The 15,303-nt window shown below is 38.4% G+C and overlaps 1 protein-coding gene across 3 annotated transcripts in view; it reads left to right on the plus strand.

The window, feature by feature from the left end:
* Window positions 1-15,303, plus strand: part of GALK2 (galactokinase 2) — a 136,592-nt gene that overhangs the window by 5,916 nt on the left and 115,373 nt on the right. For 2 of the 3 annotated variants that reach the window (XM_025472846.3, XM_025472851.3), the window contains exons 1-3: window positions 380-576; window positions 11,497-11,585; window positions 14,380-14,503. In XM_025472846.3, the coding sequence (XP_025328631.1) occupies window positions 524-576; window positions 11,497-11,585; window positions 14,380-14,503 (266 nt within the window). In that variant the 5' untranslated portion in view covers window positions 380-523. Of the gene's footprint in view, window positions 1-379; window positions 577-11,496; window positions 11,586-14,379; window positions 14,504-15,303 lie in introns of those variants that run through there. The other variant, XM_025472847.3, reaches the window with a different exon arrangement.

Below are 15,303 nucleotides of genomic sequence, written 5' to 3' on the forward strand. Positions count from 1 at the left end.
GATCAAATGCTGCATCAATTTTATACTGCCTGATTATTAAATAATCCACGCAAAAGACGTAACTAAACAATTCCGCGTAATTTGGGGGTGTAGCTGCTGGTCACGAAAGAAAAAAAAAAGGCACCCTAACTTTAAAAAACGGAAAGGAAACAGCCACCTGAGGCGCCAGGTTATAATCGTGTCCTCAGACCTACTGCCCCAGGGCAAGAAAATGAACTCTGAGCGCGTCGGCGGGCGCTGGCGCTGGCGCAGGGGCCCGGCGGGTCCGGCCCGGGTCCCCGAGCTCCGAGCTCCGCGCTCCGCGCTCCGAGCGGCCCGGGGAGGAGGAGCCGTGGGCGGGGCCGGCGGGAAGCGGCGCCCTCGGCCGAGCGCCAGGATTTCCGCGGGGCGAGGGCGAGGGCGAGGGCCAGGGCGAGGGCCGAGGCCGCCCGGAAGCCGAGGCTCCCGCCGCAGACGTCTCGTGATTACCTGGGAGCGCTGCCTCGCCGTGGTCCCTGCGGAGGGAAGGAGGATCTAGCGCGATATGGCTGCGGAGGGCCCTGCCACGCGTCGAGTCCAAGTGGCAGAACATCCCAGGTGGGGGAGAGGAGACGCTGCGCTGGGGGGCCGGCGGGGTAGGCCAGGCGGAGAGCTCCGGCGCCCCTGGCTCCTCCCTCGCCCGCGCGGGCTTTGCTCCTCGGCGTGCACCGAAGGCCAAGGCCGGGGAGCCTCGAAGGCGGCGCGCCCGGGCTTGCAAGGAAGGCCGCGCCGCGAACCCTTTACACCCCGATCCCTCAGGGGTTGGCTGTTTTTCTTGGTTCGTGCAGAGAGATCCTTGCGGAGGGTGGTGGTACTCCCTTTCTGCCGGGCCTTAGCAGAAGTGCCCAAGTTGACTTTGAACCTCTTCTGTCTCTGTCTTGCCTGCCAGTTGGGACTGGTTTTTAAAGTCCCCTTTCTAAAATAGTCATCGAAAACAAACACCAAACCCACACAAAACCCCCTTGGTCTCTACATCCTTTTAAGCGAATCACAAAATCTGTGCACTGTCACTTAGGGAATTCATGGGCTGCCAGTGCCTAGCCACCGAGGTACTGTAGCTTAGGGATACCTGGTGGAGGAGCTTTTCGCTTGAGGGCATCTTGCGGATACTTTGTAGACCTACCTGGTTCTGGCCTAGGAGGGAAACCTCCTAGAATGAAGTCTCTAGCCTGCTACTTTTTAGCCTCGCAGCTTTTCTAAGGTCGACTTGTCTCCCCCTTTGCTGTTTGTGATTTTTACTTTTTTCCCTGTTAATTTTTTTTCCTCTAGGGTTAAGCCCTCAAACTCTCCCTACTTCCTGGTTTTTCATGGTCACGTGACAGTTGATGATATTATAACTTACTAAAACTTGCAAATACTTTTTCACCTCTAAGAAAGCAAACAATGTTTAGTTACCCAGAAGAAACAATTTTTGGCATGGAGACCAGCAGGGCTTTAGACTACTTGTGTATGTCTTTGGATATTCCCTGGAGGTCCTTGGGAGGTACTAATTGGACTTACACACTTGAATAAATTAGGACACATTCTGAAAGATATGCTTCAAATAAAATTCATGAGGAATTCCCTATATGAAAATAATCTGGACCCTTGTAGTTTAGTTTTATTTTTCACATACAACATATCTGTGTATTAATTTCTTCTGTGTTCCCATTCGTTAGGATTTAATCATAATACTATTTCTATAATTACCTGTGGGGGAAGGGAAATGGTGGTAATATGTACGAAAAGTGAAGAGTTGTTTACTAGGTTTCCTTAAAGCTGTTTCTTGCCTTTATGACTTTCACAGTATTCATTCACGCAACAGATATTTATTGTTAATATTTATTCTGTGCTAGCTGCAGAAGAGATCAGAATAGTGGTCAGATAATTGTGTTGTGCCACTTTCTTGTTTTTCACTTCTGCATGAAATACAGTGATAAGTTTCAAGCAATGTTTCAGCCACTTATTCATTTTAACAGGGATGAGTTCAGTTAAATCTAGATAGTGTATCTCTAAGCCCACCTAACTGGTCATATGTTGAAATATGCTGAAGGGGAAAAAAATGCACAAGGGCCCCATGGTCAGACTACCTTCTTTGGAATTCCTACTAGTTCTTTAGAATGCCTCTTCAACTTCACGTGATCATCCGAGTAAAGGTTCTAGTCCATCACATTAAACATTTCAGTAAACTTAATTTCTTTTTTATTCTTTTTATATAAATGTCAAATAGAAATAGAAACTCTAATTTTATTTTTCTGCATTTCAATCTTGCATGCACCCTGTACTGTAAGACTTCTTCAAATTCCACTCTTTTAGCTTTCTTTGCATTCTTAGGAGTGGTGTATGTCTTCTCTTTGGAATGAACTTTTAAATAGTTGGATTGTTATTATTTTTTTATAACAGCTTTATTGATACACAATTCACATACCATACAGTTCACTTGTTTAAAGTTTACAGTTAAATGGTTTTTAGTATATTCACAGGATTGTACAGCCATTGCTATAATTGAAGCTAGAACATTTTCATCATCCCCCAAAGAACTCTGTATCCCCTAAACTACCACCAGGCCCCCCATCCCACCCTCTCCTACCCTGCCCTAAGCAACCACTAATGTACTTTCTGTCTCTATAGATTTGCTTATTCTGGACATTTCAAATAAAAGGTATCATATAATATGTGGTTTTTGTGACTGGCTTCTTTACTTAATGTAATGTTATTAAGGTTCATTTATGTTGTAATATGTTATCAGTATGTTAATCCTTTTTATGCTTGAATAATGTTCCCTAGTGTGATATATCGCGTTTTGTTTACCTGTTACTGGTTGATGGGCATTTGGGTTGTTTCCATCTTTTGGCTCTGTGAATAATGATGCTACATGAATGCATTCTTAATATGGAAGATTTGGATTCTTTAGAAATACATTCATTAAAGCTTGAAAATCCCACAGTTCCTTTCCTCACTATAGTCTCTGATTGCTATCCTATGCTGCCAATTCTTACTCCCGTCTTAGAAGTTATCCATTTGGTTTACATTCTTGCAATATCATTTTATCTTTATAGTATCACTGTATCTTTATATCATTACCATTTTTTATAAATATGGTATCATTATATTCATACATGTGAAATTTATTTTTCTTTTATTTTTTTCACCTAACAATATTTCCCATAGATCCTGGCATATCATTCCATAAAGATTTATATCATTGTTTTTCTTTTTCTTTAAGATTCTTTATTAGTTTATTCATGAGAGACAGAGAGAGAGAGGCAGAGACACAGGCAGACGGAGAAGCTTGCTCCACACTGGGAGCCCGACATGGGACTCAATCCTGGGTCTCCAGGATCACGCCCTGGGCTGAAGGCGGCGCGAAACCGCTGAGCCACCCGGGCTGCCCTGTATCATTGTTTTTTAGGGCTGAGAGTATTTCATAGTATGAATACCATTATTTATTTAACCTCTAAACTACCGTGTACATTTAAGTTTCCAATTTTTCACTCATATAAACAATGCTCCAGTAACCATCTTTGTACATGTATCGTTGAGTATTTTTGATGATATTTCTTTAAACTTATTCATGGAAATGGAATCAAAGGTAATAAATATTTGAAATTTTGATAATTACTGCCAAATAGCCCTGCAAAAAAAAGATGCTATTTGATTATCTATTTCTTGAGTTTTTAGGAAATCTTTATGTATGTATGCATTTTTTGCTATGAACAGATGTAGTTTTGGATATAAACCATTTGTTGTTTTGCATATATTATATATTGTTCCCAGTCTAGCACTTTCCCTTTAACTTGATGATATCCTTTGTTGTGTAGACATTTTATACTTTATGCATTATAGTACCCTTGTATATGATATCACCCTTTCCTTATTCTGATTTCAGTGGGGAAGCTTCTAATATTTTGTCATCAAATAAGATGTTTACTATTTCTGATAAATAGCCTTTATTAAATTTAGGACATTTCTTTCTTTTCTAGGATATCCATGGCTTTTTTTTTTAACTTTTAAATTTTATTTTAAAAAATTAGTCATAGTTATTGAATATTTTTTTGTGGCATATTTTGAGAGGACCATGGAATTATATAGAGTTTTCGCCTTTTATTCTGTTGTAATAGTGCATTTAATTAATAGATTTCCTCCTACTATCTTTAGATTCCCAGAATAAACTCTGTTTGGTCACAAATATTAAATGATGTGTGTTGGATTAAAATTACCAACATTTTACTTAGGTTTTCTCTGTTTTCACAAGTGATAGTAGCCTATATTTTGCTTTTGGGGGCTATTGTTTTAGCATCCGGGTTTTTCTGCCCTCTCAAAAGGAGATGGAAAGTGATATAGGAAAGATGTTAGGATTGGAAGCTGCTGGCCAAGAAAATTCTTGAGATGTCTTTGGTGCAAAAAGATGGTTTTGTTAAAGCACAGGGACAAGACCTGTGGGCAGAAAGAGCTGCACTGGGATTGTGAGGGGTGGCAATTATATACCTTCAAGCTGAGAGGGGGTTAGGGATAGTGTAAGCCTGGAAGAAATTTTGGAAGCAAGGTTTCCAGGATCTTGAGGGGGCTAGCTATTGTTAGGTCATTTATTCTGTCCAATAAAACCTTAGTCATGAGATCCTTCAGATGTATATTGGTGGGTCATAAGCTTGGGGGATGATTGCTAACAAATATCTTGGGGGGAGGTTTAGAGGTAAAGGAAATTTCCAAGGAAATTTTGTATGTGAAATAGACTTACAGGATTTTGGGAAGGGGGGTGGGTAGTGGTCGGGCTAAGATTGCCTTTTGCCCTTAGCAAAGTGTCAGCATGTAGGCAGCTGAGTTCCTAGAAGAATGTCACTTTGCCTGTTTCAAAGACTTGCTGATGGACTGTAAGGAGTAAGGAAATTTAATTTTTCTTTTGCCTTTGTTTCCCACTTCAGAAAGGCTTTCCATAGCTTGTACTGTTAGAACCATTTATAAAAACAAAGGATCATCTTTCTTTTAAGGTCTGGTAGAACTAACTCCTAACATTTTCTGGGCTTTGTTAAGGAGATTATTTCTGACTTACTTTTTCTGTGTCTCTTCTGGCAATTTTTAGAAATTTATATTTTCTTAGAAAAATCACCCCTTTTTCTGTATTAAAATTTTTAAAAATCTTTCTTGAATCTATAGTCTCTTACTTCTCATATTGATTTGAGAATCAATATGAGACTCAACATTTTTTCTATATTATTGTTTTTATCAAAGAACCAGTTTCTAATTATTTGGACCATGTCTGCTATTTTCCCCCTAGTTCAGTAAATTCTGCTTTTATGTATATATATATATATATATATATATGTATATATATATATATATATTTTTTTTTTAAGATTTTATTTATTTATTCATGAAAAACACAGAAAGGCAGAGACACAGGCAGAGAGAGAAGCAGGCTCCATGCAGGGAGCCTGATGTGGGCCTGGGTGGAAGGAAGGTGCTCAACCACTGAGCCATCCAGACGTCCCCACTTTTCATTCATTCCTTCTGATTTCTCTATTGCTATCTTCTTGTGCTATATGCATACTTTATTTATATTCATTATTTCTTGTTTTCCTATACTGAAGTTTTTTCTAAGTATCATTATGGTTGCATCTTGTAAGTTTTGATTTATAAATCCCTGGTTATATTCTTTTTTTTTTTAATTTTTATTTATTTATGATAGTCACACAGAGACAGAGAGAGAGAGAGAGGCAGAGACACAGGCAGAGGGAGAAGCAGGCTCCATGCACCAGGAGCCCGATGTGGGATTCGATCCCAGGTCTCTAGGATCGCGCCCTGGGCCAAAGGCAGGCGCTAAACCGCTGCGCCACCCAGGGATCCCCCCTGGTTATATTCTAAATAATTGTAACCTTGGCCTTAATATCTACTTTCTCTCAGCTTTATCTTTTTTTTAGATTTTATTCACCCATTTGACAGAGAGAGCACAAGCAGGGGGAGTGGGAGAAGCAGACTCTCCACTGAGCAGGGAGCCCAAAGTGGGGCTTGATCCCAGGACCCTGGGATCATGGCCTGAGCCGAGGCAGACACTTCACCGACTGAGCCACCCTGGCACCCCTACATTTGAATTTCTGATCAGGAGGAATTTATTGTGAAGGTTTCCCCTCCCTCAGTGACAGTCATCTATGCTTTGAAATGCACTTTTTAACATTCATCACATTTTCAAAATAACAATTAAAATCATAACTAATAATTTTAGCATGCTTATAAAACTCTCAAAACAGGGGTGCCTGGGTGGCTCAGTCAGTTAAGTGTTGACTCCTGATTCTGGCTCAGATCATGATCTCAGGGTCTTGAGATCAAGGCCTGTGTGGGGCTCTGCACTCAGCAAGAGACTCCTTGGAATTCTCTCCTCCCTCTGACACTTCCCCCCTCCCTCCCTCCCTCTCAAATAAATAAATGCTTTTAAAAAAAAGATTTATTTATTTGAGAGAAAGTGTGTATGAGAGAGAGAGAGAGAGGGAGAGAGAGAGAACTAACAGGGGCAGAGGGAGAAGCAGACTTCTTGCTGAGGCGGAAGCCTGATGTGGGCCTTGATCCCAGGACCCTGTGCAACCAACTCAGTTGCCCAGGTGCCCTCAAATAAATAAATAAATCTTGAAAAAAAAATCCTCAAAACAAAACTTTGCAGTGAGTTCTGTTATTATCCTCAATTTGTAGTTGTGGAAAGTAAGATATTGAACTCACATAAATCACCATTATAAGAGAGGACTTTTTCTCTCCCTCTTAGATTTAGTAGCTTGGGTCCTCAAGGTCACACTGCCAAAGGTAGATTAACAGGAGAAAAAGTTTATTTCACATGCACTAGGGGGCTTCACAGAAAAGCAGTAAAATCCTCAGAAGTGGTTGGATTTAGGAATTTATATTATTTTAACAAGATGATAGATTGCGAAAAGTGAGTAGGCAAAGGAACGCTGTTTGGGCTTCTAGGGGTGGTAAGTAGTGGGGGTCTATATGGGGAGAACTAATGGAAGGTCAGGGTTATTTTAGTAAGTTTTGTTTACGTAGACTCCAGTGGGTGAAATCTCTAGTGATGAGTCATCTCTTGGTGTGGGAGAGGGGAGGAGAGACACTTTCACAAAGGGAAGGGGAAATGTATGTCCTGCTTTTAAGCAGACAGAGGGAGGGTAGAGAGCGCTTCCTGTGTCTGCTATTTCTTGTGGCCTTCTGCTCAAGATAATCCTATGTCAAATGGCATACTTTGGAGTGGCATTATTCTGATCCCTTTCACCATAAAAATACATATTAACCAATTATTCATAGTAGTAAAAATTAATATTTTCTGTAATGTGTGACTAGGTATCCTGATATTGAAGAGGAAACCAAAGCACAGACAGGGTGGGAGACTTGCCTAAGGTCACAATGGCAAACTAAAGATACATACTTTGTCTCCTGAAATTTTAATTCCTTCATCTCTGCGGTTAGCTATATGATCACCCTGGTGTTTTCTGAGAATCAATCCTTATACTAAAATCCACTTCAATTACTGTAATCATAATTTTTTTCTCAAGTTCTGTTACTAAAACTTCCATTTTATATATATAGACATATATATATATATACACACACATATATATGTGATATATCTTAAGTCAAAAGCATTCAGAGCACTAGATTCAGCAATTTGTATGGTGATCTTTTGGCTAGTTCTGCCTTTAACAGTATAATCTTTGTAGGAGCTATTATTTTCATATTGAAAATACTCATTGTACTTTTCAGGAGGGGGCATACTTTAAATGACCATCTTTTAAGAAATGGAGTCTTGCTGGTGACGCCCAGAGCTTTGAAATCCAGCTACTTCCCCAATTACAGCCATACTGCTTCATTATTAGAGGATTAGGTATGAAGTTTAGAAAAACATTGTACACTTCAGTTCTTTCTATTCTTAGAGAGAAATACTTTTCTTGTTTCCTTTTATAGCCTCCATGCATTTGAATTTCAAAGGGAGGAATGTTGAATGGTAAGCCTCCAGCACTGAGCAGTTATAATAAAGCGAGGACAGAGTGCCTTCCTGAGGTAGTCTGGGAAAACGGCACATTTGAGAACCAAAATCATTTCATTAAAGCACATTTTAGGAGATGAATTTATTTTAACTTTGCTGTTAGCACTTCACTTTGTGTTTGCAGTGCTTATAAAAGCAAATTAATAAGGATTCAAATTCAGCGGAACTTGAATTTTGTCTGCATATGATTTCCACAAGCAGAAACAACATGAACCTCTTTTTGAGGCTAGTGGGGTAATGGAAGCCAGAAAACTAGGAGTTACATGCTTCTCCCTCTCTCTCCCTCTTTCTTACTTCTAATTGGTCACCAATTTCTATGGATTTGACTTTCTGAATATCACCTTAATTTAATTTTCACCTTTCTCTATCCCAGTCACTAATGTACCCTCAGCCTTTCTCTCTAGGTTTACTACAAATGGCCATCTATTGGATTTCCTTTTTTTTTTTTTTTTTTTGCTTTGTCTTCCTATAACCCATCTTTCATACATTTCTCAATGAGCTTTTTCAGGTGTGAAACTGATTAATATCATGCTATCTGTAAATGTGTGTTCACATTCATTGCCTATGGGTTAAAAGCCAGATTCCTTAATAGGCCCTTTAAGACCTGGAGCTTGATTACCACAAGCCTCCTCCTCTGATGTATTTAAATCCTAATTATAATTTTCTGAATACAGTATGTTGGGTCTTTTCATTCCATTTGCCTAGAATACATCACTTCATCCCACTTGTCTGACATCATCCTTTAAAATTCAACTATTATTGTTTCTTGGGGAGCCTTCTCTAACTTATCCTCCCCCTTCTGGATTTATTTTACCACCTTCTACAGTAGGGATGAAATAGCTTTTCTCTGTGCTCCCAAAGGACTGTGTTTGTCTGGCTTATCACTCTATTGTCTCTATATTGTACTTTTTAGTTTAGCTATCTTTCTTTTCTGCCAGATTTTTCCTAGAGGCCAGGGGCTGTTATTAATTTCTAAGAGTACTTAGAAAAGCACTAGTAAATGCTTCTTTAAAAACAAAAAAAAATTTTTTTAAGTAGGGCTTGAACTCGACCTTGAGATCAAGAGTCAGATGCTTAACCCACTGAGCCACCCAGGCACGCCTTAAAATTTTTTTAGTTATTTTGGAATAATTTCACGTGCATAAAAGTCAAATATAGTAAAAAAAATTACCATATACTCTTATCTCAGATTCTCCAAGTGGTAACATTTTACCTTACTTGCTTTATAATTTTTTGTTTAATATATGCATACGTTCTTCTTACATATATAATATATATTATAAATATATTATTTATAATAACTATATTATATAGTTATTGTATATTTAATTATATATTATATATTATCATTAATATATGAGAATTTACTGATGTGTTCTTTATGATTTAATATATGATGAATATTTGTGAATATTCCATGCTTTCTTAAGTTATATACCCCATTATCAGAGTATGATGTTAAATATATGTGCATATTCATAATCTACTTGATCAATTTTGTTGTTTGAGTCATTCTTTCTTTTGTCCATCTGATCTGTTATTATACTGAGAATGGTATTTTTTAAGTCTCTTATTGTTAGTATATTCCTGTCTGTATTTCCTTACATTCCTTATAATTTTTGCCTTATTAAAATGGTTGTAGTTTCATTTGGAGGCATTTCTTAAACTATTGCCTTCATTTTGAAGCCCTCAGCATTAAGAATTTTCCTTGTATGCTCTTTGACTTACATTCTATGATGTTTGATATCAAGATTACTACCTCTGTTTTCTTATTGTTTCCTAAGCTCTGCCAACCAGATTATCTTTTTTGAGAATTTGAATCAATGGGCACAGAGATCTAATCAGATACTATGGGACATTGGAGCCATTAAATCTTGTAGAGTTGTCATGAAAACGGAAGGTATGGAGGAACAGAAACTAAGATGCTAACAGAGGCAACTGAAATGTGAACAGCATTGAGCAAAGGGAAGTAGAGATGGTGTCTTTGGAGGGATGATGGAATTAGACATGAAAAGAGAACCAAAGACACTAAAATAAGCAGTTTCTGACGGCTGTCTGATTCTTTAGAGGCCATCTTGAATAACTTCCAAAGATATTCAACATCTCTTTCTATTATTATAATAAGTTTCCTTTTTCCTTGAGCTGGTTTTGGTGTGATTTTCTATTTCTTACAATGAATTCATCTTTAAGATCAATTAATGAGTCTTGAATATAGTAAGCTTTTATAGATATTTATTGTCCTGGTGTTATTATTCAGATACACTATGATGTGGGATGATAATCAATGAGACGTATTCATTCATAGAAGTGCTTTGAGATTACTTAATGGTATACAATTATTAAATCTATTATAAGACTTTTGGATCTAGAGGAGGCGTATAAGGAATATTTAGTCATATTTTCTATAATTTCACAGAAGAGAGGCCAAGGGAAAATGATTTGCCCCACTGGAATTAGAACTGTGGTCTCCTGATATCCAGTCTAGTTTTCATTTGACTACTTGTACTGAGTTGCATAGTGACTCCTCACCCCCAACCCATTCACGTCCATCTGGAACCTCAGAATGTGACCTTATTTGGATTAGCATCTTTATATAATTATTTTATCAAGTTAAGATGAGATCATAGTGAATGAAGGTAGGCTCTAATTTACTAAGACTGGTGTCCTTATAAAAAGGAAAAACAGAGACACAGATAGAGACACAAAGGGAATTCTATGTGGTGACAGAGGCAAAATTTGGAGTGATGCAGTTGTAATCCAAGGAATGCCAAGGATGGATGGCTATTACCAGAAAGTAGAAAGAGGCAAGGAGGGATTCTCCCTTACAGGTTTTAGAGGTGCATGGCTCTGCTAACACTCTGGTTTTGGACTTCTAGCCTCTAGAACAGTGAGACAATAAATTTTTATTCTTTTAAACTATCCAGTTTGTAGTATTATGGTAGCCCTAGGAAACTGAAACACTACCCTATACTCTTTCTTTTAGTATAGAGATCCTTCTCTGAATATCATTAAGAATTCTGGGATCCCTGGGTGGTGCAGCGGTTTGGCGCCTGCCTTTGGCTCAGGGCGCGATCCTGGAGACCCGGAATCGAATCCCACGTCAGGCTCCTGGTGCATGGAGCCTGCTTCTGTCTCTGCCTCTTCTCTCTCCCTCTCTCTCTCTGTGACTATCATAAATAAATTAAAAAAAAAAAAGAATTCTACAGAAAGTTATATTCTTTGTACTTGAGGAAAATAGTTTTTCCTGTTGAATACATTAGTCTTTTTTACTCTTCTGTGTTCTTAGCTATACACTTATGTCACTTAGGGAATTATCGTATTGTCGTATCCTAGGATTTTCAAAGAAGTATGTCAGTAAAAGAATTTTGCTTTTCTTTTTAGAGATAATGGTGGTAGACATATGAAATGTGTGTATGTATATTTTATGGATTTTTCTGTGATACAGATATTGTGATGTATTGTACTCTTGCTTTCAGATTCCTGAAGCTAAAGGAGATGTTTAACTCTAAGTTTGGATCCATTCCCAAGTTTTATGTTCGAGCACCAGGAAGAGTCAACATAATAGGTATTTCAGAAGTTCCTTCTCTTGACTCCTAACTCTTGGAAATGAACAAGGGGTATTGGAAGGGGAAGTGGGTGGGCGGATGGGGTGACTGGGTGATGGGCACTGGGGGGGGGCACTTGATGGGATGAACACTGGGTGTTATATATTGGCAAATCGAAGTCCAATAAAAAAATAAAAAAACAATAAAAAACAAACAAAAAAAAGAAGTTCCTTTTCTAATTTTTTTTCCTCCTTTGGTAAGATTAAAATTTTTGTTAAAATCCTATTTTATTTTCTTAATTTTTCCCAGGAGAACTGAGAAGAGTATTTCATATAGTAAGATAAGCTTTTGTATTAGGGAACACACTATGTTTTCATCTATCCCAATGCATGTTATTAATGTTAATTTTTTCCACTTATTTAAAAAATTTGTTGAAACCTGGTTATTGATATTGTTTTCATGGGCAGCCCATGTGGCTCAGCGGTTTAGCGCTGTCTTCAGCCTAGGGCCTGATCCTGGAGACCCAGGATCAAGTCCCACATCGGGTTCCCTGCATGGAGCCTGCTTCTCCCTCTGCCTGTGTCTCTGCCTCTCTCTCTCTCTCTCTGTGTCTCTCATGAATAAATAAATATAATATTTAAAAAAAGATATTGTTTTCATGAAAGATGAAAAGATTTTTTTTGTGCTGCAGGTTAAATTTTTAGATTGTGATGAATACTCTTGGTGGTTTTACATTTATTCATTGGATTGGAAGAATACTGGGAAGCCCTTTTAAAAGTGTAGTGACATGTTGGGAGCACCTGGGTGGCTCAGTCGATTAAGTGTCTGCCGTTGGCTCAGGTCATGATCTTAGGGCCCTGGGATCAGAGGCCTGAGTCAGCTCCCTGCTTGTCAGGGAGTCTGTTTCTGCCTCTGCTTCTGTCCCTTCCCCTCCCCTCGTCCATCCCCCATCCACCCAGGATGGGTAGGAAATATCAGAAAGGGAGACAGAACATAAAGACTCCTAACTCTGGGAAGTGAACTAGGGGTGGTGGAAGGGGAGGAGGGCGGGGGGTGGGGGTGAATGGATGATGGGCACTGAGGGGGACACTTGATGGGATGAACACTGGGTGTTATTCTGTATGTTGGCAAATTGAACACCAATAAAAAATAAATTTATTATTAAAAAAATTTTCTATAATTGAAAATGTAAGCATACAAAAAATAGTTGGAGTAATATAATGAACTCCCATGTAACTGATATCTAGCTTCAATTATTATTAACTCAGGCAACTTATTTTACTTTGAGGCAAATAATGGGGGCTTTTTTTTTTTTTTTTTAAAAAAAGGGATGTTTGAGCATGGTTAAATGAAGGAGGGAGGGGGAATGGAGTAAAGCCAGTGGAGAGAGAGATTGTAGATAACTGAGAAGGGAGGAACTGATGGAGCAGATTTCCTGAAGTCAAGAGGGGCTGGTACCTAGGGCATCAGAAGAGGGCAGCTTTGACTCTTTTAGCAGCAGGCAAAGAAAGAAAAGGATGCAGTTTCATGTAGATAAATGTATAACTTTCTCCTTGTGAAACCACTGTTTTATATCCCTGTCTTTTTGAAGGAAGTTTGTGAGAATGACAGCTTTGAAAACTACTTCTCCGTCATTGTCAATCCATAAAAAAGAACCCAACTCTTTATCATTTTATTTTATTTTATTTTATTTTATTTTTTTTAATTTTTATTTATTTATTATAGTCACAGAGAGAGAGAGAGAGGCAGAGACACAGGCAGAGGGAGAAGCAGGCTCCATGCACCGGGAGCCTGACGTGGGATTCGATCCCGGGTCTCCAGGATCGCGCCCTGAGCCAAAGGCAGGCGCCAAACCGCTGCGCCACCCAGGGATCCCTCATTTCATTTTATTTTTATCTTTTTTTTGAAAGATTTATTTATTCATGAGACACACACTATCATGACACACACACACACACACAGAGAGAGAGAGAGAGAGAGAGAGAGAGAGGCAGAGACACAGGCAGAGGGAGAAGCAGGCTCCATGCAGGGAGCCTGACATGGGACTCCCAGTGGGAGGCCTGCTTCTCCCTCTGCCTATGTCTTTGTCTCTCTCTGAATAAATAAATAAAATCTTAAAAAAAAATTGGTTAGGCATTTAGTTATGCCACAAATTTGAATAAAGCAAAGTCCTCAACTTAGCATGTTGGCTAATAAGGAAGGATGAGGTAATGTAAGGCAGAGTGTGCTAAAGGCTTCAATTGTTCATATTTTAAAAAATTACTTCTTTATTTATTCATGAGAGACACAGAGAGAAAGAAGCAGATACACAAGCAGAGAGAATAGCAGGCTTCAGGCAGGGAGCCTAATGTGGGATTCGATCGGGGGACTCCAGGTTCACGCCCTGGGCCGAAGGCAGACGTTCAACCGCTGAGCCACCCAGGAGTCCCTTCAATTGTTCATATTTAACAAAGTAATAGGAAAGAGCAACAGAGAAATGAGATAGTAGTTTTTTTGATACTCCATATAACTAGTCACAAAACAAGATGTTTGAAGATGATCACTATGAATTATAAAGTAGAAAGAAACTTGTGAAGATTTAAAGGAATCTAAAAATTAACAGAAACTAATAAATAATATACTTATTCTAGCAGATGTTTCAGGCTAGAATGTCTGGGAGAAAAAGAGAACTGAATCATTTCCAGTAGCATAGTATTTTTATTTTCTGTTAAAACCTGACTTGTGGTCAAATTTTTCTTGTATATCAGCCTACTTTGAGTTTCTCTTATTTCTTATGCTGCAATATTAAAAATTCTTTCTCTTTTTTTTTTCTAGGAGAACATATAGATTATTGTGGGTACTCTGTTCTTCCTATGGCTATAGAACAAGATATGTTAATAGCTGTGGAGCCTGTGAAAACACAAACTCTTCAACTAGCAAATACAAATCCCTTGTACACGTGAGTATTTAGGATTGATACTATGTGTAATGGGGTGTGTGTGTATGTGTGTGTATTCATATCCAAATGAACTCTTTAGAAGAAATCAAATTTGTAATAAATCATTGAATTTATTGAAAATTTACATCTTAAAAAAAAAAAGAAAATCTATATCTTACTTCCCAAAAGAGTCTAAGGCTTCTCTTTCATATTCTTCATTTGCTCATTCATTTGAGAAACATTTCCTGTAGACTTACTATGTGTATGGCATTGTTTTAGATACTGGGCCATACAAAACTTAAAATAACCCTGTCCTTTCCCCGAAGGTATTCATTATCTGTGTAGGTAGCTGTCTTCAGCCAAATCAGTGGTGGTGCCTTTCTGGTATTACTGGGGCACCCTCTAATTCTCTCGTCATAACATTTTATCACATTATATTATGATTACCTGCTTACTTGCCTGTATTCTCCCAGTAGATCATAAACTCTGTGACATCAGGTACTGTTGTGTCTCCAGTGCTGTAGGCTCAGTGTCAAACTTCAGGTCTTGTGCATAGTATACATAAGTTTCTAGTGCATATGTTTTATCAAGTTAGGGACATACTTTGTATTTCCTGTTGTTTTTGAGTTCTTAGTTTGCTGAGATTAAAAGAAATTTGTTAATGGGTATTGAATTTTATTAAATCTCTATTCAGTATTAAATAATGGTTTAAAAAAAGTACTATGAATTACACAGATGGGTTTTCTTTCTTTTTTAAGATTTTATTTATTTATTCATGAGAGGCAGAGACACAGGCAGAGGAAGAAACAGGCTCCCTGTAG

Source organism: Canis lupus, chromosome 30, assembly GCF_003254725.2.
Source record: "Canis lupus dingo isolate Sandy chromosome 30, ASM325472v2, whole genome shotgun sequence".
NCBI classification, from domain to species: Eukaryota; Metazoa; Chordata; class Mammalia; order Carnivora; family Canidae; genus Canis; species Canis lupus.